The following is a 26,884-nucleotide window of genomic DNA, read 5'->3' on the forward strand; positions in this document are numbered from 1 at the left end:
ATTAGGTTGAACCATATGAAATTGCCAATATTTGACCATTTTTGACCAATGAAATTTAAGTTTTATATGGTTCAACCTAATATTTGGTTCTTTAAAAAATCTGTCCAAGTATTTTTGATAGGTTGTTCCTAGCTTAGGTTTTCATTTCCAGTTTTATACCTTTAAGTATTTTAAACAAACTTATTTTATTTTCTGTATCTGATAATTCCAATTATCTGATGCTCTGTGTATCTGATTCCCCACTGATTCTCCCACATTGTTTATTCCTGAGTTTTTTGATTTTTGATTATGAGGTCATTCCCATTAGGTCTTTGTGGGAATTTTAAGTTCTAGGTGGAAGTTACATCATTCCTCTACACAGAATTTGCATTACGTCTGTCAAAACCAATGTGAATTAATTTTTCAGATCACATAGTCAGATGGATATAACCCCCCCTCCTGGCTGTTGGTAGCTGTCCCCAGGGAGGTACTAACTTTTATACTGGGTTACCACTCTAGATTCATGCCTCAGCTTCGTTTTGGCTACTGAGGATTTCCCCTACTTTCTTACAAGCTTAGTTCTACATTTCAAGTTATTTTTACATATTTTACCTGGTATTTTAGGAGCTTTAACAAAAGGGCATTCAGGATATCTAGTCCATCACAAGGTTAAAAATGGATATCCACATTCATATACTTGAAAGTTTAGCAAGTCTAGCTCTAGGATGATCATGACTTTCCCTGAGTTCTCTGAAGATGTTATTCCTTTGTTTTCTGGAAACTCCACTTGTTAATAAGTTCTTGGGGTTAATATGTCTTTCATGTCTTATAGCTTTTAAGAATTTCTTGTCATCCTTGATTTTCTGCAGTCTCACTATGCCCTATCAAAGTGGGGATTTGTTTCCACTTATTTCTCTTGATACTAGAAGTATTTTTTCCTGAGTTTTAGTAAACAGTTTAATATCTTGCTTCTCTGCCTTTATTTCCCTATTTCTGCACTTTCTTCTCTTTTCCCCAAATCATCAACCTTCTGTGGTTTGATTCACTTGACATCCTCAGCACTATCTTCAAGTCACCAACTCTTTCAATTGTCTATAGCTTATTCTTTTATTTCATTGACTTTTTTTCATTTCTAGGTTTTCTAATGCTTTCTTTATAATACACATCTATTCTTACCACATTCCTGCCTATTTCTATTTCAAAATTTCTAGTTCTTTACATGGATATTATTTATTAGTTATTTCTCCAAAGATCCCAATAATACTTAGTTTAAAGTATTTTTCAGATTGTTCTTATATTTTAATTTCTTCTGGAGTGAATTCATCTTTCAACTATTGAATCTGTGGACTATCTTCATAAGTATTAGATTTTTTTACATGCTTTGGAACTTCATTTTTCAGCCTCAACTGGAAGAGGGGATTCTCTCCCTCCACCTCCTTCAATCCTTTTCTCTGTTTCTTAAACCTTCCTGTCTCAGTTTTGTTTGCCTCCATCTAGCCCTCCAGGGTCTCCAGTCTAGATCAAGGTCTTATATGGACAAAGTGGCACAGAAGCACTATAAGGACACTGACGATCCAACCACCGAGCCAACAGGTAATCTGGGGTGGTACCTGGTCCCAGGCCTCTATCTGTGTCTGTCCTTCCTCTCCACAAGTGAGCAGCCTCAGGTAAACAATGGCTTCAGGTTGTGATTAGCAGCAGCTTTTGTTCTTTTTTTTCACAAAGAAGCAAAGAACATGGGTCCTCTCCCACGAATTAAAAGGAAGATGTTAAGTCCCTGCTATCCACAGGATTGGATATAATTGGAAGTATATAAGTTAACCTATTAACTAGCCTATTAATATCTAAATTTCCAGGAGCTTTAGAGGTGAGGGAAATCACCAATAGTAGATACATAGGTCATACTTTGATGACAATCAGACTACATGGCTAAATAATGAGAAGGCTTTTGTTGCACTATTAAAACAACTCAGCTTAACTATGTAATTTATTTGAAGTGACTTCAGGATGATCAGTCTTTCAAGAAAGTATGTAATTAGAAGAATCAATTAGTGCCATAAGGAACCAGAAGTGGAACCATTTTTATTCAAGAAATGGATAACAATTCATTAACAGACAATGAACTAAACACAGATTTTTTTTTTAAATTCAAGAACTGGGTAACAAGTCGGTACAGAAACACATTACTCTTGCCTCCTGTTTCCCTACTTCCCTGTGTTGAATTCTGTCATAGAAGAAGGCTCTTCTCGGACTAGTGGGACCATCAAGTAACCCCGCATGTTTCTATGAACCGCTGGCTCTCTCTTGGAAAAAGCAAACTCCATAAATAGCAGACACTCAGCAGTTATAGGATAGACCAAGGGAGTAACCCCATAAAAGCAAATAAACATACAACACCCCACTTTGGAGAGTCCAGGCTAATACATCAAATACATTTGCCTTTGGGTAAATAAAGATCTACTGACTGTCCAATCCAATCTCACTGGTAAGTTTCACCCTGGGGTAATATTTTACTGCTATTGCCCTTGGAGTCAGTAAATATTTGTATGGAAATATTGTGCAACACCCTGTTCCTGTTATTCCTACACCACTGGTTTCTAGAACCTAAAACATTTTTGTAAAATTACCTTTATTTTGGCATCAACCCTTTGTCTCTGCTGGTTTTTTTCCAATATGACTCTCAACCTTCAAAAAGTTTATTAAATTTGCAACTTCAAAATGAGGAATAGTATTTCTCTTCACATAAAAGCAGACCTTTAATTTTGCAAAGTGGCCAAGATATAGTGTGTTGCCTTAGTCCTAGCTTGAAAGCTCTGTGAGCAAGATGCTGCTGAAGAAGATAACGTGCAGGATCTCTCGCTGAGGCTGAGGGAAGGAAGGGATCCTGCACGTGGGCTGGTGCGTGAATAAACCAGCATGCTTCCATCGGCAGCCTTAAGGAACAGTTTATAGACTTGTTGTCAAATCTTGCCCTGATTGGTAAGCCAAGGAAGGACAGCACTGCAAAACAAACTCAACCCTGCCTTGGCCTCCTGGGCAGCTCAAGCAAAGGCTGTTATTCTTACAACTAAAACAAACGCTGAGCATTTCAAACAACTCATGAGTAGATATGAGGATAATTGCGAAAACACTAGGCAGAGTCCTAGAGATGTGAGTGAAAAATGCAACCTGAAAGCATGACTCAACAATGAAAGACTAGAGCTGAAAGGGACCTTGGTGATCATAAAGTCTGACACCTATCGTCAACATTCAGATTAGGAAACTAGGCCCAGAGAGCTAAGGGACACGTCTGAAGTGCCTTGATGGAGGTAGAACTAGGGCTCTATCCCATTCCCCTGACCCACTCCCTCTTCTCTCTGGACTATTAAGACTTACCCCTATCAAGTGTCTAAGGTTAGGGTCCCATTTCACATTGTTGGGCTTCATTATACCAGTGAGAAGTGAGCCACTGCTTACTTTTATGGAAGAGTATTAGCTTATTTCCTGGAGGAGGGCTCCAGGCAGAGGGCACGGTATGTGCAAAGGCCCAGAAGGCATGAATGAGCATGAACATGGGTCATAGTGAATAATTTAGTGTGGCTGCTGGGCAAGTTCCTCAGCGTTAGTGCCTGTGTGTGTGTGTGTGTGTGTGTGTGTGTGTGTGTGTGTGTGTGTGTGTGTGTACTGTGTGATGAGGTGAGAGTCGTCATGACAGGAAATGTGGTTCAAGAACCTAAAACCAGGGTAAAAAAGACTTTATTTGCTGTTATGGGTTGAACTCTTTTCTTCAAAAAGATGTTGAAGTCCTAACTGCTAGTGCCTAGAAATGTGACTTTATTTGGAAATAGGGTCTTTACAGATGATCAAGTTAGGATGAGGTCATTAGATATTGGGCCCTGATCCAATATGAGTAGTGACCTTATAAAAGGGAAATTTCGATGCAGAGACATACAGAGGGAAGAGGATATGAAAACACATGAGGAATGCCATCCACAAGCTAAGGAACGCTCAAGCTACCAGAAGTTAGGAGACAGGCAGAGAACAGGTTTTCCCTCACAGCCCTCTGAAGGAACCAACCCTGCCAAAACACCTTGTTTATGGACTTCTGGTCTCCAGATTGGTGAGACAATAAACTTCTATTTTTTAAGCCACTCAGTTTGTGGTACTTTGTTATGGCAGCCCAAGGAAACAAATACCTATGCCAAAGTAAAGAATGTGGATTTTCCACAGGTAAAGGGAAGTCATTGAAGGGCTTTCTGTGGAAGCTCACACGGTCATTCTACAATTTAGAAGGATCTTTCATAATCACATGTGTGCATATGGATCAGGGAAACACTAGAAGCAGGAGTTTATTTAGGAACTAAGAAACCGTTCAGTCAAAACATCTGAATCAAGGCAGTTAAGAATGGATAGGACCTGGGAATTAACATACTAAGACAAATATCATATGATATCACTTATATGTGGAATCTAAAATATGGCACAAATCAACATATCTATGAAACAAAAACAGACTCACAGACATAGAGAACAGACTTGTGGTTACCAAGAGGGAGGGGTTTGGGGAGGGAAGTATTGGGAGCTTGGGATTAGCAGATGCAAACTATTATATATAGGATGGATAAACAACAAGGTCCTACTGTATAGCGCAGGGAACTATATTCAATATCCTGTGATAAACCATAATGAAAAAAATATGAAAAAGAATATATATATATGTATAACTGAGTCACTTTGCTGTACAGAAGAAATTAACACAACACTGTAAATTAACTATACTTCAATAAAATGTAAAAACAAAACAAAAACACCTCTGCAAAACCCTGGAGCACAGAGGGGCACGATTTGGGAAGCAGTATTTTTGAAGGATGCTCTGAGCATTTCTGGAATAGACAGCAGAGATGCAATGATATTCATGGCTACAAATCTAAAAGCAGAGTCAACATCTTGATGAAGAATATTTGCGGCACTATATAAACAGTAAAAAGGAAATGACAAGCTAAGGAAAAACTATTGCAGATTCACATGGAAGCAGGCTTTAAATGGGGCATACTCAAGTGGAATTGTGGCCAGTTGGGTACCTCGTTTAAGGACATTTATTAAAAATTTGTAATTGATCTCATCATCTCTATCACTGTTCCCCCCATTTCAGGGTTTGAGCAGTCTTTCAAAAATGTGACTTTACCATTTCATTGTTTAAAGCCTCCAATGGCTCCCCACTGATTCTCTGGATCACGTCTAAATGCCTACCATGGCCCTGCCATGTCTGATCTCATCTCAGGATACACTGACTTCCCTTCTGTCCAGTTTCCTGAACACACCAACTTCTTCCTTTCCTCGGGGTCTTTGCACATGCTGTTCCTTCTGCCTAGAACACACCTTCCTCTACACTTCCCCTGGCCAACTTCTACTCTGCTTTCACATCTCAACTCACATAGAACTTCCTTAGAAAGGCTCCTCTGACCACCTGCACCTAACCCTCAGCCCCCACCAATCTATATTAGGTTCTCACGTTACTCTTGTTCCTGAGACCTTTTCTGTTTCTTTATAGCATTTATTATAATTTAAGTAATATACTTATTTATGTTTCTGTTTGTTTAACTCTTCCTTCTACCCCATTCCAAGACTCAAGTTTAAGGAACCAGTTCACAAAATCACATAGAGCATGATTCCAATTTCGTGGGAAAATATGTTGAGATATTAAACTATGTTTTTCACTTCCTGTATTTCCCCTTGTCTCTTACCCCAGTTCAGATGGGTAGTCTCCATCTTACAGGGCCTCAGAGGAGGGATGGGGCAGGGGAGGAAAACAGAAACTCCGGCTTTTCCAAAAATATCTGAATCATTGGTTCCAATATTAGAATAAGAAAAAACTGAGAAACCTAAGATAAGTAATTTGGATTACTAAGGTGTTCAATACTTAACATGAGTGCTATTTCCCTAAAGATGAAAGGGAGCAGGCTTCAAGATGGCAGAAGAGTAAGACGTGGAGATCGCCTTCCTCCCCACAAATACATCAGAAATACATCTACATGTGGAACAACTCCTACAGAACACCTACTGAACGCTGGCAGAAGACCTCAGACCTCCCAAAAGGCAAGAAACTCCCCACGTACCCGGGTAGGGCAAAAGAAAAAAGGAAAAACAGAGACAAAAGAATAGGGACGGGACCTGCACCAGCGGGAGGGAGCTGTGAAGGAGGAAAGGTTTCCATGCACTAGGAAGCCCTTTCACGGGCGGAGACTGCAGGTGGCAGAGGGGGGAAGCTTCGGAGCCACGGAGGAGAGCGCAGCCACAGGGGTGCGGAGGGCAAAGCGGAGAGATTCCCGCACAGAGGCTCGGCACCGAGCAGCGCTCACCAGCATGAGAGGCTTGTCTGCTCCCCCGCTGGGGCGGGCGGGGCGGGGAACTGAGGCTCAGGCTTCGGTCGGATCGCAGGGAGAGGACTGGGATTGGCTGCGTGAACACAGCCTGAAGGGGCTAGTGCGCCACAGCTAGCCGGGAGGGAGTCTGGGGAAAGGTCCGGAGCTGCCGAAGAGGTAAGAGACTTTTTCTTGCCTCTTTGTTTCCTGGTGCGCGAGGAGAGGGGATTAAGAGCGCCACTTAAAGGAGCTCCAGAGACGGGCGCGAACTGTGGCTATCAGCACGGACCCCAGAGACGGGCATGAGACGCTAAGTCTGCTGCTGCCGCCACCAAGAAGCCTGTGAGCAAGCACAGCTCACTCTCCACACCGCCCCTCCCGGGAGCCTGTGCAGCCCGCCACTGCCAGGGTCCCGTGATCCAGGGACAACTTCACCGGGAGAACACACGGCGCACCTCAAGCTAGTGCAACGTCACGTGGGGCTCTGCCGCCGCAGGCTCGCCCTGCATCCGTACCCCTCCCTCCCCCCGGCCTTAGTGAGCCAGAGCCCCCGAATCAGCTGCTCCTTTAACCTCGTCCTGTCTGGGCGAAGAACAGATGCCCTCAGGCAACCTACACGCAGAGGCGGGTCCAAATCCAAAGCTGAACCCTGGGAGCTGTGCAAACAAAGAAGAGAAAAGAGAAATCTCTCCCAGCAGGAGCAGCAGATTAGATTTCCACAATCAATTTGATGTACCCTGCATCTGTGGAATACCTGAATAGACAACGAATCATCCCAAATTGAGGAGGTGGACTTTGGGAGCAACGATATATATATTTTTTCCCCCTTTTTCTCTTTTTGTGAGTGTGTATGTGTATGCTTCTGTGTGTGATTTTGTCTGTATAGCTTTGCTTTTATCATTTCTCCCAGGGTTCTGTCTGTCTGGTTTTTTTTTGTTTGTTTTTTGTTTTTTCTTTTGGTATAGTTTTTAGCGCTTGTTATCATTGGTGGATTTGTTTTTTGGTACGCTTGCTCTCTTCTTTCTTTCTTTCTTTTTTTTAAATTACTTTTTACATTTTTAAAAAATAATTATTTTTTATTTTAATAACTTTATTTTATTTTATTTCATTTTATTTTTATCTTTTTCTTTCTTTCTTTCTCTCTCTCTCTCTCTCTCCCTCCCTCCCTCCCTCTCTCTCTCTCTCTCTCCCTTTCTTTCTTTCTTTCTCCCTTTTATTCTCAGCCGTGTGGATGACAGGCTCTTGCTGCTCCAGCCATGTGTCAGGGCTGTGCCTCTGAGGTGGCAGACCCAAGTTCAGAACATTGGTCCACCAGAGATCACCCAGCTCCACATAATATCAAACAACAAAAATCTCCCAGAGATCTCCATCTCAACGCCAAGACCCAACTCCACTCAACAACAAGCAAGCTACAGTGCTGGACACCCTATGCGAAACAACTGGCAAGACAGGAACACAATGCCACCCATTAGCAGAGAGGCTGCCTAAAATCATAATAAGGTCACAGACACCCCAAAACACACCAGCAGACGTGGACCTTCCCACCAGAAAGACAAGATCCAGCCTCATCCAGCAGAACACAGACATTAGTCCCCTCCACCAGGAAGCCTACACAACCCACGGAACCAACCTTAGCCACTGGCGGCAGACACCAAAAACAACGGGAACTACAAACCTGCAGTCTGAGAAAAGGAGACACCAAACACAGTAAGTTAAGCAAAATGAGAAGACAGAGAAACATACAGCAGATGAAGGAGCAAAGTAAAAACCCATCAGACCTAAAAAATGAAGAGGAAATAGGCAGTCCACCTGAAAAAGAATTCAGAATAATGATAGTAAAGGTGATCCAAAATCTTGGAAATAGAATGGAGAAAATACAAGAAACGTTTAACAAGGACCTAGAAGAACTAAAGAGCAAACAAACAATGATGAACAACAAAGTAAATGAAATTAAAAATTCTCTAGAAGGGATCAATAGCAGAATAACTGAGGCAGAAGAATGGATAAGTGACCTGGAGGATAAAATAGTGGAAATAACTACTGCAGAGCAGAATAAAGAAAAAAGAATGAAAAGAATTGAGGACAGTCTCAGAGACCTCTGAGACAACATTAAATGCACCAACATTCGAATTATAAGGGTCCCAGAAGAAGAAGAGAAAAAGAAAGGGCCTGAGAAAATATTTGAAGAGATTATAGTTGAAAACTTCCCTAATATGGGAAAGGAAATTGTCAATCAAGTCCAGGAAGCACAGAGAGTCCCATACAGGATAAATCCAAGGAGAAACACGCCAAGACACATATTAATCAAACTATCAAAAATTAAATACAAAGAAAAATTATTAAAAGCAGCAAGGGAAAAACAGCAAATAACATACAACGGAATCTCCATAAGGTTAACAGCTGATCTTTCAGCAGAAACTCTGAAAGCCAGAAGGGAGAGGCAGGACATATTTAAAGTGATGAAAGGGAAAAACCTACAACCAAGATTACTCTACCCAGCGAGGATCTCATTCAGAGAAATTAAAACCTTTACAGACAAGCAAAAGCTAAGAGAATTCACCACCACCAAACCAGCTTTACAACAAATGCTAAAGGAAATTCTCTAGGCAGGAAACACAAGAGAAGGAAAAGACCTATAATAACAAACCCAAAACAATTAAGAAAATGGTAATAGGAACATACATATCGATAATTACCTTAAATGTAAACGGACTAAATGCTCCAACCAAAACACACAGACTGGCTGAATGGATACAAAAACAAGACCTGTATATATGCTGTCTACAAGAGACCCACTTCAAACCTAGGGACACATAAAGACTGAAAGTGAGGGGATGGAAAAAGATATTCCATGTAAATGGAAATCAAAAGAAAACTGGAGTAGCAATTCTCATATCAGACAAAATAGACTTTAAAATAAAGACTATTACAAGAGACAAAGAAGGACACTACATAATGATCAAGGGATCAATCCAAGAAGAAGATGTAACAATTGTAAATATTTATGCACCCAACACAGGAGCACGTCAATACATAAGGGAAATACTAACAGCCATAAATGGGGAAATCGACAGTAACACAATCATAGTAGGGGACTTTAACAACCCACTTTCACCAATAGACAGATCATCCAAAATGAAAATAAATAAGGAAACACAAGCTTTAAATGATACATTAAACAAGATGGACTTAATTGATATTTATAGGACATTCCATCCAAAAAGAATAGAATACACTTTCTCCTCAAATGCTCATGGAACATTCTCCAGGATAGATCATATCTTGGGTCACAAATCAAGCCTTGGTAAATTTATGAAAATTAAAATCGTATCAAGTATCTTTTCTGACCACAACGCTATGAGACTAGATATCAATTACAGTAAAAAAATCTGTAAAAAATACAAACACATGGAGGCTAAAAATTACACTACTTAATAACCAAGAGATCACTGAAGAAATCAAAGAGGAAATCAAAAAATACCTAGAAACAAATGACAATGAAAACACGATGACCCAAAACCTATGGGATGCAGCAAAAGCAGTTCTAAGAGGGAAGTTTATAGCAATACAATCCTACCTTAAGAAACAAGAAACATCTCAAATAAACAAACTAACTTTACACCTAAAGCAATTAGAGAAAGAAGAACAAAAAAACCTCAAAGTAGCAGAAGGAAAGAAATCATAAAGATCAGATCAGAAATAAATGAAAAAGAAATGAAAGAAACGATAGCAAAGATCAATAAAACTAAAAGCTGATTCTTTGAGAAGATAAACAAAATTGATAAACCATTAGCCAGACTCATCAAGAAAAAAAGGGAGAAGACTCAAATCAACAGAATTAGAAATGAAAAAGGAGAAGTAACAACTTCCACTGCAGAAATACAAAGGATCATGAGATATTGCTACAAGCAACTATATGCCAATGAAATGGACAACCTGGAAGAAATGGACAAATTCTTAGAAATGCACAACCTTCCGAGACTGAACCAGGAAGAAATAGAAAATATGAACAGACCAAACACAAGCACTGAAATTGAAACTGTGATTAAAAATCTTCCAACAGACAAAAGTCCAGGACCAGATGGCTTCACAGGCAAATTCTATCAAACATTTAGAGAAGAGCTAACACTATCCTTCTCAACCTCTTCCAAAATATAGCAGAGGGAAGAACACTCCCAAGCTCATTCTACGAGGCCACCATCACCCTGATACCAAAACCAGACAAAGATGTCACAAAGAAAGAAAACTACAGGCCAATATCACTGATGAACATAGATGCAAAAATCCTCAACAAAATACTAGCAAACAGAATCCAACAGCACATGAAAAGGATCATACAACATGATCACGTGGGGTTTATCCCAGGAATGCAAGGATTTTTCAATATACACAAATCAATGAATGTGATACACCATATTAACAAATTGAAGGAGAAAAACCATATGATCATCTCAATAGATGCAGAGAAAGCTTTTGACAAAATTCAACACCCATTTATGCTAAAAACCCTCCAGAAAGTAGGCATTGAGGGAACTTACCTGAACAGAATAAAGGCCATATATGACAAACCCACAGCCGACATCATCCTCAATGGTGAAAACTGAAATCATTTCCACAAAGATCAGGAACAAGACAAGGTTGCCCACTCTCACCACTATTATTCAACATAGTTTTGGAAGTGTTAGCCACAGCAATCAGAGAAGACAAAGAAATAAAAGGAATCCAAATCGGGAAAGAAGAAGTAAAGCTGTCACTGTTTGCAGATGACATGATACAATACATAGAGAATCCTAAACAAGCTACCAGAAAAGTACTAGAGCTAATCAATGAATTTGGTAAAGTAGCAGGATACAAAATTAATGCACAGAAATCTTCCGCATTCCTATACACTAATGATGAAAAATCTGAAAGTGAAATTAAGAAAACTCTCCCATTTACCATTGCAACAAAAAGAATAAAATACCTAGGAATAAACCTACCTAAGGAGACAAAAGACCTGTACTCAGAAAATTATAAGACACTGATGAAAGAAATTAAAGATGATACAAATAGATGGAGAGATATACCATGTTTTTGGATTGGAAGAATCAACATTGTGAAAATGACTCTACTACCCAAAGCAATCTACAGATTCAATGCACCCTTATCAAACTACCACTGGCATTTTTCGCAAAACTAGAACAAAAAATTTCACAATTTGTATGAAAAAACAAAAGACCCCAAATAGCCAAAGCAATCTTTTTTTTTTTAAAGTTTTAAATTAATTATTTATTTATTTTTGGCTGTGTTGGGTCTTCGTTTCTGTGCAAGAGCTTCCTCTAGCTGCGGCAAGCAGGGGCAACTCTTCATCGTGGTGTGCAGGCCTCTCACTATCGCGGCCTCTCTTGTTGCAGGGCACAGGCTCCAGACGCGCCGGCTCAGTAGTTGTGGCTCACGGGCCTAGTTGCTCCGCGGCATGTGGGATCTGCCCAGACCAGGGATCGAACCCGTGCCCCCTGCACTGGCAGGCAGATTCTCAAGCACTGTGCCACCAAGGAAGCCCCAGACAAAGCAATCTTGAGAAAGAAAAACGGAGCTGAAGGAATCAGGCTCCCTGACTTCAGACTATACTACAAAGCTACAGTAATCAAGACAGTATAGTAGTGGCACAAAAACAGAAATATAGACTAATGGAACAGGATAGAAAGCCCAGAAATAAACCCACACACATATGGTCACCTTATCTTTGATAAAGGAGGCAAGAATATACAATGGAGAAAAGACAGCCTCTTCAATAAGTGGTGCTGGGAAAACTGGACAGCTACTTGTAAAAGAATGAAATTTGAACACTCCCTAACACCATACACAAAAATAAACTCAAAATGGATTAAAGACCTAAATGTAAGGCCAGACACTATCAAACTCTTGGAGGAAAAAATAGGCAGAACACTCTATGACATAAATCACAGCAAGATCCTTTTTGACCCACCTCCTAGAGCAATGGAAATAAAAACAAAAATAAACAATTGGGGACTTCCCTGGTGGTGCAGTGGTTGAGAATCTGCCTGCCAATGCAGGGGACACGGGTTTGAGCCTTGGTCTGGGAAGATCCCACATGCCGCGGAGTAACTGGGCCCGTGAGCCACAACTACTGAGCCTGCGCGTCTGGAGCCTGTGTTCTGCAACAAGAGAGGCCACGATAACGAGAGGCCCACGCACCACGATGAAGAGTGGCCCCCGCTTGCCGCAAATGGAGAAAGCCCTCACACAGAAACGAAGACCCAACACAGCCAAAACTAAATATAAATAAATAAATAAATTTATTAAAAAATAAATAAATAAATAAATAAACAAATGGGACCTAATGAAACTTAAACGTTTTTGCACAGCAAAGGAAACCATAAACAAGACGAGAAGACAACCCTCAGAATGGGAGAAAATATTTGCAAGTGAAGCAACTGACAAAGGATTAATCTCCAAAATTTACAAGCAGCTCATGCAGCTCAATATCAAAAAGACAAACAACCCAATCCAAAAATGGGCAGAAGAGCTAAATAGATATTTCTCCAAAGAAGATATACAGATTGCCAACAAGCACATGAAAGAATGCTCAACATCATTAATCATTAGAGAAATGCAAATCAAAACTACAATGAGGTATCATCTCACACCGGTCAGAATGGCCATCATCAAAAAGTCTACAAACAGTAAATGCTGGAGAGGGTGTGGAGAAAAGGGAACCCTCTTGCACTGTTGGTGAGAATGTAAATTGATACAGCCACTATGGAGAACAGTATGGAGGTTCCTTAAAAAAGTAGAAATAGAACTACCATACGACCCAGCAATCCCACTACTGGGCATATACCCTGAGAAAACCATAATTCAAAAAGAGTCATGTACCACAATGTTCATTGCAGCTCTATTTACAATAGCCAGGACATGGAAGCAACCTAAGTGTCCATCGACAGATGAATGGATAAAGAAGATGTGGCACATATATACAGTGGAATATTACTCAGCCATGAAAAGAAACGAAATTGGGTTATTTGTAGTGAGGTGGATGGACCTAGAGTCTGTCATACAGAGTGAAGTAAGTCAGAAAGAGAAAAACAAATACCGTATGCTACCACATATATATGGAATCTAGAAAAAAAATGGTCATGAAGAACCTAGGGGCAAGATGGGAATAAAGACACAGACCTACTAGAGAATGGGCTTGAGGACACGGGGAGGGGGAAGGGTAAGCTGGGACAAAGTGAGAGAGTGGCATGGACATATATACACTACCAAATGTAAAATAGATAGCTAGTGGGAAGCAGCTGCATAGCACAGGGAGATCAGCTCGGTGCTTTGTGACCACCTAGAGGGGTGGGATAGGGAGAATGGGAGGGAGGGAGACGCAAGAGGGAAGTAATATGGAGATATATTTATAACTGATTTACTTTGTTATAAAGCAGAAACTAACACACCATTGTAAAGCAATTATACTCCAATAAAGGTGTTAAAAAAAAAAAAGATGAAAGGGATGTTCCAAATGGATATAGCCTCAGCACCACCTCCCATATGCTTGATGTTCTTGGAAAGCTCCGGACAGACTTGACAAAGTGGGCATCCTGACTCCCAGTTAGATCCTAATAGTCGTACTGTATTGTCTCTTCTGCAATTTTCTGCTAGTGTTCTGGTACGGATGACTCTGGAATTCAGTAAACCTGGGGGTGGAAATGGGATGTCCAGGAAAGAAGATTTCCCTATGGTGTTTCTGGGCCTTGCTCACCAAAGTAAGTCTGTAGGTCTTTATTGCCTCCTCTCAGCTGAGCACAGCAAGATGGTTCTAATGCAAGTCAAGAAGTTCCCCGTATTTCCTTACCCGACAACTTAAGTCAGAAATATGGCAATGGACCCCATCTTTATCCATTCTTCTGTTGATGGACATTTAGGTTGCTTCCATGTCCTAATGAGAACCCACTGTATAGCACAGGGAACTCTACTCAATGCTCTGTGGTGATCTAAATGGGAAGGAAATCCAAAAAGGAGGGGATATATATGTATACGTATAGCTGATTCACTTTGCTGTACAGCAGAAACTAACACAACACTGTAAAGCAACTATATTCCAATAAAAATTAAAAAAAAAAGAAATACGGCTATATAAAACCCTGTGCCTGGCTTACTGCAGGTGTGGTCTCCCCAGGGATGAAGCACGCATTGAGCTGGCCTCTTCCCAAGACTCTGCAGGTTAGAGACCAAGACCCACAAGGAAAGGGCCCATCTGTGGGACACATAAGACTGGATCTCCAGGATGCCCTGACTTATTTGATCCTCACCCTCACCACTTTCAGACCACGAAGGCAGGAGTTTCTGCCTCATAGCCAACACATCTCATGGAATCAAAATCAGAAAGATCAAGAGAATTCCAGAAGCACAACTTATTTCCTGAATAAACATAAAAACCTATCCTTACTCCCGTATGGCATGGGACACAATAAACTTCCTCAATTACTTAGGGTCCTAGACATAACTAAACTCACCTTTAGTGAATACAGGTTCCTCATTAGATGGGTGATATAATTACTAAGAGGCAGGAAAGAGAATCTGGCAACAAGAGAGAGGAGGTGATTGGGAATGGGCTTTAAATGTTTGGTTTTAAATTTATCACAGAAGAGTGGTCAAGAGTATAAAGGTAAAGGATAGAGAAGAGAAAAAACTGGGGCCTGGATTTTGGAAGGTCTTGTGTGAGAGCCCAGTGATGCTGAGTTATAATCCTCCGTAGCCAGCAACACACAGAGATAGAGGAACAGGGGGAAACCTACCCTTCCTTCTGATAAAATTCCCCAGGATCTTAAAAGGACTTGTGAAAGGAAGCAGATTAACTTTTAAGTTCAAACTTTCAGACCAAGGAGACCAAAAATAAGTCAACCTCGCCTACTCTTTGGGGCCTGTAACATTACACCCCATAATCTGAGATCTATGGTAAATCAGTGGGAAGGTAAGAACACACTGGTGTGAGTTCTAGGTAACAAATAGGAGATCACTCAGTCATTCAACAAATATGGATTGAGCACCTACTGTGTACCAGTGCCAACTCGACCTCAGATCCTGTGCTTTTGGATGTGGCTTTAGGCAAAGAAATGTTCTTGAGGAGACAGACAGGAGACAGAACAAAACTGCTGACCCAGCAGCAGGCCAGTTCATGTTCATTCATGTTTGATGCAAACAAAAGTCAGACTAAAGGGGTTTCCTGCTGAACCTGGCAGTATCTGTGCACCTTAGCAAGAATTTGGCTGGGGCATAACTTGAACAGAGAAGGGAGAACTCCGAAGTAGGCTAGGCTGATCTACTTTGGGTGGACCCGCCAGTCTCAATGCACACAAGTGTTTCTCTGCAAGGGAGGGTGTTACCATTCAGACGGTGTGTCCTGGGAGCATGAGACAGCACATACCTGGGCGGGCAGGGTTCCGTGTTACAAGCCTGGCTCATTGCTGGAGGACGGTGGACCATATCACACAAGGAGTCGTTGACCGTCTGCTGGGTCTGGATGTGTAAGCACACTGCAATGGCTTCTTGATGGCCTGGAGGTTGGAAAGAGAAAAAGTGCAAATGACTTAAAATAACTCATTGTGGGGAAAAAAGAAAACAGGGTCTTGAGACTTCTCATTCTTAAGCTACTGCCCTTTTGACCATATTATGTGGCTGCAGGCTGAATTTCAGGGTACACGTGGAGCAAACGACTTTGCATTTTGCAAAGTCTCCCAGTCTTTGATATTCTCTCCATCACCTTTTAAACTCAGTCCCTCTACCGTCCCTCCCCCAAATATACTCACTTTAGGCCATTAAGGAGCATCCTGACTCCCCATCCACCTTCAGACTGATCTGCATTCCAAATATACTCAAAGCTAGGAGTTCCCTCAAGTGAATCATCAAAGTGTTCCTTCCAAACATATACAATAATTTCCCTAAGAGGAATTTTCACATCAGCTCCTAAAGAATAACACCTTCTTTATATCATTGAATATGTGCTGAATTTGATGCATAACCCTTATTAAAATTTTCATTAGAGTTGGAGTTCCCGTTCACTAATACTATCATTAGTAATATTTCTATTACCAGCAAAAACAACAGCAATGCCTCCTGTTGGGAAAGTGATTTGCAGTGTATGAAGTGCTTTCAAATACATTATTTGAGCCCACCAGAATCTTGTGAGGTCAAAAGAATGGTATCATTATCTCCATTTTATTAATTTAATCATAAGGAAACAGTTGAGAGAGAAATGAAGACCGCAAAAGAGTGGTAGATTCAAAACTGAAAATCAGATTTCCTGCTTCCTAATTCAGTGGTCTTTCTTTTGTACCCGAGGGATTCCAAAATGCAATACAGCCAACCAGCTTCCCTGTTCAAATATGAACTTTCACAGGCACATTTTTCCTTTGAGGCTAGACAGGTCTGTCTGACCCCAAAGCCCGTGTCTCAACCACTCTTCTTTCTTCGTTGAGACAAAAAAAAAATTATTGGAAAATCAGAACTGAACAAAATATAAATGAAACTTTTGATGAAAAAAATCAAATGAAAATTGTAATAGCGACTGACTATGCTATTTGAAATACGCAAATGTATTCAGTTTCATGCAAAAATGTGTGTTCCATTATGTTATAAGATTGTGGTTCTTTTTCCAAATGCCATGTTTCAATTCAACCATTTTACAATATTTTGCAGAATGCAGTACAGGCCAAAAGTATGTATAAAATATGTATTTGAGATGTTCAGTTCTTTTCACTAAATTATCTTTTGCTTTCTTCAGTTGTAATCTTATGCTCCTGTCCATGGCAGGATGCAGTCTTAAATCTCCATGCATCTTCCATGAACCTTTTTCTTTTTTTAAATAAACACTGGCTAACCTGAAATACAAGGAGACACTGCTACAACATCACACCTTGGGTTCTCACCAGCAAATGTCAAACTTTCTTAGTGATTTTACAGGGACATAGATGTTCATTTTCTAGCAGGTTTCATTTCTTTTTAATCTGAGAAAAATTCAGTTATCTTTCACATATATTTTAATTTGTAATCAAAATTATTTAGAAACTACACTTAGAGACTATTTTGGAACGTTTTCTGGAGATTGAGGGGGTGAGTCTGAAAGCACCAAAGTTATCTCATTTTAACCATTTTGATGGAATTTCACAACATTTGTGACAAACCTTTGGGTCTTAAAGCAACTTTACTCAAAAAAATATAAAAGTTTAATAGGCGATTTAGGATACTTATTGAGGTAGAATGCATTTTCCAAAGACAGCCATGAGAATATCTCCCTTCCCACGTACTGGACCTACAACATGACTTCAACACTTTTCACTTCAAGAGGTTTGAGCAAACCTTTATCCTCAAAAGTAAAAATTATAAAAATAAGTTTACTTCATCTTATACTTAAAATATGGATAGTAATCGCAAATATGCATTTAGAAGTCATAAAATAAATCAAGTGTTGAAATTTCGATATAATTTTTGTAATAAATTCCTTTGGTAGCATGAGGCAACATCCTTCACTTCACATTTGACTTCTACAATGTCATAGTAAGAAGGTTGTTTTTCTTTGGCAAAAAAATATCCAAAGCCTACATCAAGAAATGAATTCATAATTAAAGGGTAAAAACACAGACTCTATGAGGGGAAGCAGAGCCAGTAAATGAGCTAATACATTCCCTTTTGCTGGTTTAAGGTTAGTTTGAGTTGGATTTCTTGCAACAAATCTTGACAAATTCAACATGCCAAGTAACGTCACACACACACACACACCCACACCCAGTAAAGAAATACCTGGAGCAATAAAAAAAATCTATAGTCAGAACCTTTAAGAGACACCCACTATTTAACATATCAAATTATTTTTCAAAGTGGGAAAATGATTTGAATAAGAAAATTATGTTGATAAAATAACCAAATAGCCTTGGCCCTTAGAAACAGATGTAATATGCTCTTTTAAGCACCAGTGGAACATTAACAAAAATTGATCCTATATGAGTCTATAAAGAAAACTGCACTAAATTCCAAAAGCCCGAAATTATGCAAGTAACATTCTTGACCATAATAGAGTCCAACTATAAATGAATATACACTATAACCCACCCCCAATCCAAACATTAGAATTTTTTAAAAGTCATTTCCTATAAAACTCCTAGGTCAAAAGAGTGACTAGGTACACATTATTGTGACAAGAAAAAAGAGAAGAGGAAAGCCTTAAAGCAACTTGAGACTAGATGAACATCTCTTGATGATGGTTTAATATCATGAACTAGATGACTTTTTTCTAAGAAAATATAAATTATGAAATTCACTTTAAAATTAAGACCTTGTATATACAATAAGCAGGGGGAATCTTGAAAATGATGTTAAAGATCCAGCCACATGCTCCCCCCTCAATCCTGCCCCAAGAGGGGAAAAGCAAGAAATGAATTTAGACAGTTGTAGGAACAAATTCTTTCAAACTTTTTAAACAGATAGCATTTATGATATGAACTATTTAAAATTATTGAAAGGTATGGAAAACTCCAATTCATCTCACAAGACTAGTACAAACCTGATGACAAAAATCTATAAAAGAAAAAAAAAAAACCAGATCTACTTCATATAGTATTGTCTTATACAATGCTATATGACAGATGCAAGCCTAGGGCCATATTGAAAAGAACAGTTAGCATAGGTTTTTCCCTCTGCTGATTAGCCAGTACGATAGAATAAATACTACTATGAACTCCCAGGTAATGAAAAAAAGTAGAACCATAATATGGTATGGACCCAGAGGAGTGCCATTTTGGTATGAAAATGCAAGTTTTATAGCACTCCAAATAGGTGAGTTCTTTTTAGGAGCCAAATGAGGAGACAGCTGGTAAAAATTAAGGACTGTTGAAAGCCATTTGGCCTTATGAAGGGCATCATAAACATCACTGGAGCCTGAAAGGAAGTGACCAATTATATCAAGAGTAGCTGGAAGAAACTACAGCTAGAGGCCTGTTATGATTTGAAGGGATTTGAAGAGAACAAAACAGCTATTGCTGATGTACCATGTCGGGAACACATCTCCATGGGAAGTATGCTAAAATGAGCCCATAGTGGGCCAAATCAGCTTGCAGTCCTACTTTCCCATTTGCAGGAAGGCATTCTTGTACTCCACCACGCTCAATAGATGATGCCTACGTGCATCAATATCATTCATACATGCATGGAAAACCCTAAATTAAATACTAGCACATTGTAATCAAGTCAAAAGTATCATAAAAAAATACTACATGTGACCTCAAACAACTGGGCATTCACATACAAAATCACTCACACACAAATATTCACACACACTCAAACAGAAACAACCAGATAGGAACTTCCTGCGATCAAGCAGATAAACCCACCTACCCTCACATCCATCCTCACCTTTCCCTTGCCAGTTTCCATTAGGAGCTGCTCCTCCAACTATTTAAGACTGAGCTCCACAACCAGGCTTTGAATTTCACTCCCTTGCATCTTAGGACATTTGTTGATACTTTGCCTTTTGCTTTCATTCTGGAACTTTCTCCTTGCCTTTTTTTTTTGTGTATTTTTATTTTATTTTATTTTTAACATCTTTATTGGAGTATAATTGCTTTACAATGTTGTGTTAGTTTCTGCCGTATAACAAAGTGAATCAGCTATATGTATACATATATCCCCATATCCCCTCCCTCTTGCGTCTCCCTCCCACCCTCCCTATCCCACCCCTCTAGGTGGTCACAAAGCACCGAGCTGATCTCCCTGTGCTATGCGGCTGCTTCTCACTATCTATTTTAAATTTGGTAGTGTGTATATGTCCATGCCACTCTCTCACTTAGTCCCAGCTTACCCTTCCCCCTCCCCGCGTCCTCAAGTCCATTTTCTACGTCTGTGTCTATATTCCTGTCCTGCCCCTAGGTTCTTCAGATCCATTTTTTTTTTTTTTTTTAGATTCCATATATATGTGTTAGCATACAGTGTTTGTTTTTCTCTTTCTGACTTACTTCACTCTGTATGACAGACTCTAGGTCCATCCACCTCACTACAAATAACTCAACTGCATTTCTTTTTATGGCTGAGTAATATTCCATTGTACACATGCCACATTTTCTTTATCCATTCATCTGTCGATGGACACTTAGGTTGCTTCCATGGCCTGGCTATTGTAAATAGAGCCGCAATGAACACTGTGGTACATGACTCTTTTTGAACTACGGTTTTATCAGGGTATATGCCCAGCAGTGGGATTGCTGGATCGTATGGTAGTTCTATTTCTAGTTTTTTAAGGAACCTCCATACTGTTCTCCATAGTGGCTGTATCAATTTACATTCCCACCAACAGTGCAAGAGGGTTCCCTTTTCTCCAGACTCTCTCCAGCATTTATTGTTTGTAGATTTGCATTTCTCTAATGATTAGTGATGTTGAGCATCCTTTCATGTGTTTGTTGGCAATCTGTGTATCTGCTTTGGAGAAATGTCTATTTAGGTTTTCTGCCCATTTTTGGATTGGGTTGTTTGTTTTTTGGATATTGAGCTGCATGAGCTGCTTGTATATTTTGGGGATTAATCCTTTCTCAGTTGCTTCATTTGCAAATATTTTCTCCCATTCTGAGGGTTGTCTTTTCGTCTTGTTTATGGTTTCCTCTGCTATGCAAAAGCTTTTAAGTTTCATTAGGTCCCATTTGTTTATTTTTGGTTTTATTTCCATTACTCTAGGAGGTGGGTCAAAAAAGATCTTGCTGTGATTTATGTAAAAGAGTGTACTTCCTGTTTTCCTCTAAGAGTTTTATAGTGTCCAGTCTTACATTTAGGCCTCTAATCTATTTTGAGTTTATTTTTGTGTATGGTGTTAGGGAGCGTTCTAATTTCATTCTTTTACAAGTAGCAGTCCAGTTTTCCAAGCACCACTTATTGAAGAGACTGTCTTTTCTCCATTGTATATCCTTGCCTCTTTTGTCATAGATTAGTTGACCATAGGTGGATGGGTTTATCTCTGGGCTTTCTACCCTGTTCCATTGATCTATATTTCTGTTTTTGTGCCAGTACCATATTGTTTTGATGAGTGTCACTTTGTAGTATAGTCTGAAGTCAGGGAGCCTGATTCCTCCAGCTCCGTTTTTTTTCCCTCAAGATTGCTTTGGCTATTCGGGGTCTTTTGTGTCTCCATACAAATTTTAAGATTTTTTTGTTCTAGTTCTGTGAAAATGCCATGGGTAATTTGATAGGGATTGCACTGAATCTGTAGATTGCTTTGGGTAGAATAGTCATTTTCACAATATTGATTCTTCCAATCCAGGAACATGTTATATCTCTCCATCTGTTTTTGTGTCATCTTTGATTTCTTTCATCAGCGTCTTATAGTTTTCTGAGTACAGGTCTTTTGTCTCCTTAGGTAGGTTTATTCCTAGGTATTTTATTCTTTTTGTTGCAATGGTAAATGGGAGTGTTTCCTTAATTTCTCTTTCAGGTTTTTCATCATTAGTGTATAGGAATGCAAGAGATTTCTGTGCATTAAATTTGTATCCTGCTACTTTACCAAATTCATTGATTAGCTCTAGAAGTTTTCTGGTAGCATCTTTAGGATTCTCTGTGTATAGTATCACGTCATCTGCAAACAGTGACAGTTTACTTCTCTTTTCCGATTTGGATTCCTTTTATGGTGGCTATAAACTTCCAAAACTATGTTGAATAACAGTGGTGAGAGTGGGCAACCTTGCCTTGTTCCCTGATCTTAGTGGAAATGGTTTAGTTTTTCACCATTGAGAATGATGTTGGCTGTGGGTTTGTCATATATGGCCTTTATTATGTTGAGGTAAGTTCCCTCTATGCCTACTTTCTGGAGGGTTTTTATCATAAATGGGCGTTGAATCTTGTCAAAAGCGCTCTCTGCATCTATTGAGATGATCATATGGTTTTTCTCCTTCAATTTGTTAATATGGTGTATCACATTGATTGATTTGCGTATACTGAAGAATCCTTGTAATCCTGGGATAAACCCCACTTAATCATGGTGTATGATCCTTTTCATGTGCTGTTGCTTCTGTTTGCTAGTATTTGTTAGGACTTTTGCATCTATGTTCATTAGTGATATTGGCCTGTAGCTTTCTTTCTTTGTTACATCTTTGTATGGTTTTGGTATCAGGGGATGGTGGCCTCGTAGAATGAGTTTGGGAGTGTTCCTCCCTCCTATACTTTGGAAGAGTTGGAGAAGGATAGGTGTTAGCTCTCTCTAAATGTTTGATAGAATTCGCCTGTGAAGCCATCTGGTCCGGGCTTTTGTTTGCTGGAAAATTTTTAATCACAGCCTCAATTTCAGTGCTTGTGATTGGTCTGGTTTATATTTCTATTTCTCCTGTTCAGTCTCAGAAGATGTGCTTTTCTAAGAAATTGTCCATTTCTTCCAGGTTGTCCATTTTATTGGCATATAGTTGCTTGTAGTAGTCTCTTATGATGCTTTGTATTTCTGCAGTGTCAGTTGCAACTTCTCCTTTTCATTTCTAATTCTGTTGATTTGAGACTTCTCCCTTTTTTACTTGATGAGTCTGGCTAATGATTATCAATTTTGTTTATCTCTCAAAGAACCACTTTTAGTTTTATTGATCTTGCTATTGTTTCCTTCATTCTTTTTCATTTATTTCTGATCTGATTTTTATGATTTCTTTCTTTCTGCTAACTTTGAGGGGGTTTTGTTCTTCTTTCTCTAATGGCTTTAGGTGTAAGGTTAGGGTTGTTTACTTGAGATTTTTCTTGTTTCTTAAGGTAGGATTGTATTGCTATGAACTTCCCTCTTAGAACTGCTTTTGCTGCATCCATAGGTTTTGGGTCATCGTGTTTTCAATTGTCATTTGTTTCTAGGTATTTTTTGATTCCTCTTTGATTTCTTCAGTGATCTCTTGGTTATTTAGTAGTGTATTGTTTAGCCTCCAGTGTTTGTATTTTTTACAGATTTTTTACTGTCACTGATATCTAGTCTCATAGCACTGTGGTCAGAAAAGATACTTGATACAATTTCAATTTTCTTAAATTTACCAAGGCTTGATTCGTGACGCAAGATATGATCTCTCCTGGAGAAAGTTCCAGAGCACTTGAGAAGAAAGTGTATTCTGTTTGTTTTAGGATGGAATGTCCTATAAATATCAATTAAGTCCATCTTGTTTAATGTGTCATCTAAAGCTTGTGTTCCTTATTTATTTTCATTTTGGATGATCTGTCCATTGTGGAAAGTGGGGTGTTAAAGTCCCCTACTATGATTGTGTTACTGTCAATCTCCCCTCTCCTTGCCTTTTAAATGCACCCAAGGTTCTCTGTCATTAAATGACAGCACACACACACACCTCTCCCTTAACCCACTGTGCCTTCTAGCCTTCTACCTCTCTGTGTTTTCTTTATCATAAGTTTTGCCACCAGAAAATCGAATCTATTCATCTCCATTTCATCACCTATCACTCTCCTCCGTCCTTTCAAGTCTGACTTCGTCTCCACCACTCCATGGAACTGACCCTCTAAGTCATCAGTGACTTCCCCTTGCTGGACCTGGTGCTGATTCTCAGTTTACCTCACTTCACCTCTCAGTGGCCCCAACGCAGCCGACTCTGGTTCCCACCACACCACTCCCTCCTGGTTTTGCTCCTATCTGGCTGACCTCTTCATCGCATTGACTTTTGTGGCTCAGTATCCTCCACCCAGCCAGCGGATGTTGAATTTCCTCAAAGCTCATTCTTAGACCCTCCCCACGGCTCACAGGTGTTCTCTTCCTGAAAATTTGCATCCATGCCCCTGGCTTCAATTCTCCCCGTACACAGATGACTCATAAATGTATATTTCCAGACTAGATCTTGCCACTTTGCTTCAGATTCACACATTCAACTGTCTCTTTAGCATCTCCATTTGGAAGTCTAAAGGCACTTTAAAATCATTATGTCCAAACTGAAATCATGATTTCTTTCTGCCAAACTGGACCGCCTGTCAGCACTCATCATCTCAGAAAAGAATCTTAGGACTCAGACCTGCCACCTCACTCCCACTGGCCCACTCCACTGACAGACTTTTTCCCTTCTCAACATCTCTCAAAGTCACCTGCTCACTCCATCTCCATCATCATCATCACCACTTCAGCCCAAGCTCTTGCCTGGACCAGGCAAAAGCTTCCTTGATGGTCCCTCTTACATCTGCTATGAACCCTTCTAATCCCTTTTTTTACAATACAACCGGACTAACCTTTTGAAATAAATAAACATTTGATCATTAACTCCCACTTTAATGACTTGAATGGCTTCTCATTGATCTTGGGATAAAGACCCAAATCAACACAGGCCGGTAAGGCCTTAACTGTCTGGCCCCTGCATTCCTCTCTAGCGTCATCTCACATTAAACTCCATCCTTCTCAGTACCCCAGCTGTGCCCGACTTCTTCAGCTCCTGGAATGTCTCATGTGCCCTCCTGCCACGCAGGGCCCTTCCACATGATCCTTTTTCTGCTGGAAATTCTCTTTGTACCACCGTCTCTAATCTCCCTTTTGCTTAATTAATTCCTCATCTTTCAGATTTAAGTTCGAGTGTAATTGTTCTTAGGGAAGCTTTCCCTGACTTCCCTAATTAGGTCAAATTCCTCCTATTATATGCTTTCATAGCACCACATACTTCTTCTGTAGCTGCTATAACCAGCTGTAACTTTACATACGTGTGTGTGTGATTATGTGAGTAACACATTTCCCTCGCTAGATTTGAGTTCCAAAGGTAGGAATTACTGAGTCCCTATCACCTAGGCAAGTGCTTGGCACAAAGAAACGTGCACTAAATATTTATAGGATGTTGTTTTTGAATGAAACAATAGAGAGATTCCTGCTAATGTCAAGACCAAGGCAAAGTTGGCATTATCCACATTATTTACTATCGTTTTTGAAATTCTGGACAATGCAGTAAGATATAAAACATAAACAAGATAAATAACTACTGGAAATAGAAAGAGAAAAATCATCATTAATTGCAGATGATTATTTACTTGAAGAATTCAAAAGCATGCACTAGGAAACTGTTAGATGCATTAAGGGCTTCAGCAGTTTAGTCAGATTTTTTTTTAAAAAGGGGAAAAAACAGTATTCTAATATAAGATGAATAACCTATTATTATTATATTATAAACCAATCATCCCACCAACATTTATTATATACCATGTGTCAGGCACTGTGATTAAACATCTCTCCAACATAACCTTGTTTAAGAATCACAGTTAATTTCGTTTCTTTTTTATGGCTGAGTAATATATGGGGATATATGTATATGTATAGCTGATTCACTTTGTTATAAAGCAGAAACTAACACACCATTGTAAAGCAATTATACTCCAATAAAGATGTTAAAAACAAAAAAGAATCACAGTTAATCCTTTCATTAATCCTAATAAGGTAGATATGGCTCTTCTCATTTTACAAAAATAAACCTCTACAAACTTAAATAACTAGCCCAAAGGGAGTGGGGGAACTAGGGTTCAAAAATGGGGCCAGGCCTCAAAGTCCATGTGTATGCTACTAGCCTGTGCTTTTAGAAAATACAAGGGTGAAAATGAAAGGTCATAAATGCAACAAATAATATAAGATACCAAAGAAAACTTTAGTGAGGAATGTTTATGATGTAGTAAATTACAAAACCTTACCAGAGGGTATTAAAAAGGTAAGCATAACTTCTAGAATGTACATGTATGTACACACGCACACATACACACACACACATACACACACACACAACACAATGCTGTATACATACATACATACACACACTCTGGAAGATGGAAATTGAATATGTCTGCATGCTTCATACTTTTGGGAATTGAAAAAGAATTCTCTGTTGCCACTCCAGTATGAAAGCAGATTGTAAAACGTTCTTAATCATCAGTAATGACAACAAACGGATTTACTTTTATTTCCTGTATGATGTGAAGGCAAGTTAGAATATACAAATACACAATATCAGGATGTGACCGAAAGTTTATCTTTTTGGAAATCTATAATTTGCGTATCTTATTTTTCTACCAGAAACAGGAATGTTGAAGAAATAACTATATGCCTGTGGAAATTCTACTTTCCTGTGGTTTTCAGACACTGCAGACTTACCCTCCCTATTATCCAGGGTGAGGGTTAAAAACCCACATTCAAAACCACACATAAGTGGACTTGTAGAGGCCAAGCCTCTAAAACCACATTAAAATGGATCACAGAGAGGCAAGTATCACTGCCTATAAGTAATGCAGTAGAGACAGTAAAGCCGAAATAATCAAAAGCTGCACTCCATCAGGACAAGGACTGTGCCTTCATTTTATACCCTGATATTGAGCCCAGAAGCAAGTGCACAGCATGGAGTCTAGCGCAGAGCAGGTGCCCGGTTTCTTGCATTTATAGAGGATTTTATAATCCTCCAAGCTTTCCAGTTTTTATAGAATTTAGTTATGTATTTAAAAGGAAATTTTAAGCTTGAACCCAAGAAATTCAAAACATTACTTTTTACAAAGTTAAGAAGCTTATTATAAGCACTGACGGTTCAATCAACCCTCTCTAAAGAACGACAATTAAGCTGTTT

General features: G+C 39.4%; 1 protein-coding gene across 6 annotated transcripts in view; it reads right to left on the bottom strand.

Moving 5' to 3' along the window:
* The window catches only part of ADAMTSL3 (ADAMTS like 3), a 365,885-nt gene that overhangs the window by 95,933 nt on the left and 243,068 nt on the right, over nt 1-26,884 (bottom strand). For all 6 annotated transcript variants that reach the window (XM_036842259.1, XM_036842264.1, XM_036842261.1 and 3 more), the window contains exon 17: nt 15,739-15,868. In XM_036842259.1, the coding sequence (XP_036698154.1) occupies nt 15,739-15,868 (130 nt within the window). The remainder of the gene's footprint in view (nt 1-15,738; nt 15,869-26,884) is intronic.

This window comes from Balaenoptera musculus, chromosome 2 (genome assembly GCF_009873245.2).
Source record: "Balaenoptera musculus isolate JJ_BM4_2016_0621 chromosome 2, mBalMus1.pri.v3, whole genome shotgun sequence".
Taxonomy (NCBI): domain Eukaryota; kingdom Metazoa; phylum Chordata; class Mammalia; order Artiodactyla; family Balaenopteridae; genus Balaenoptera; species Balaenoptera musculus.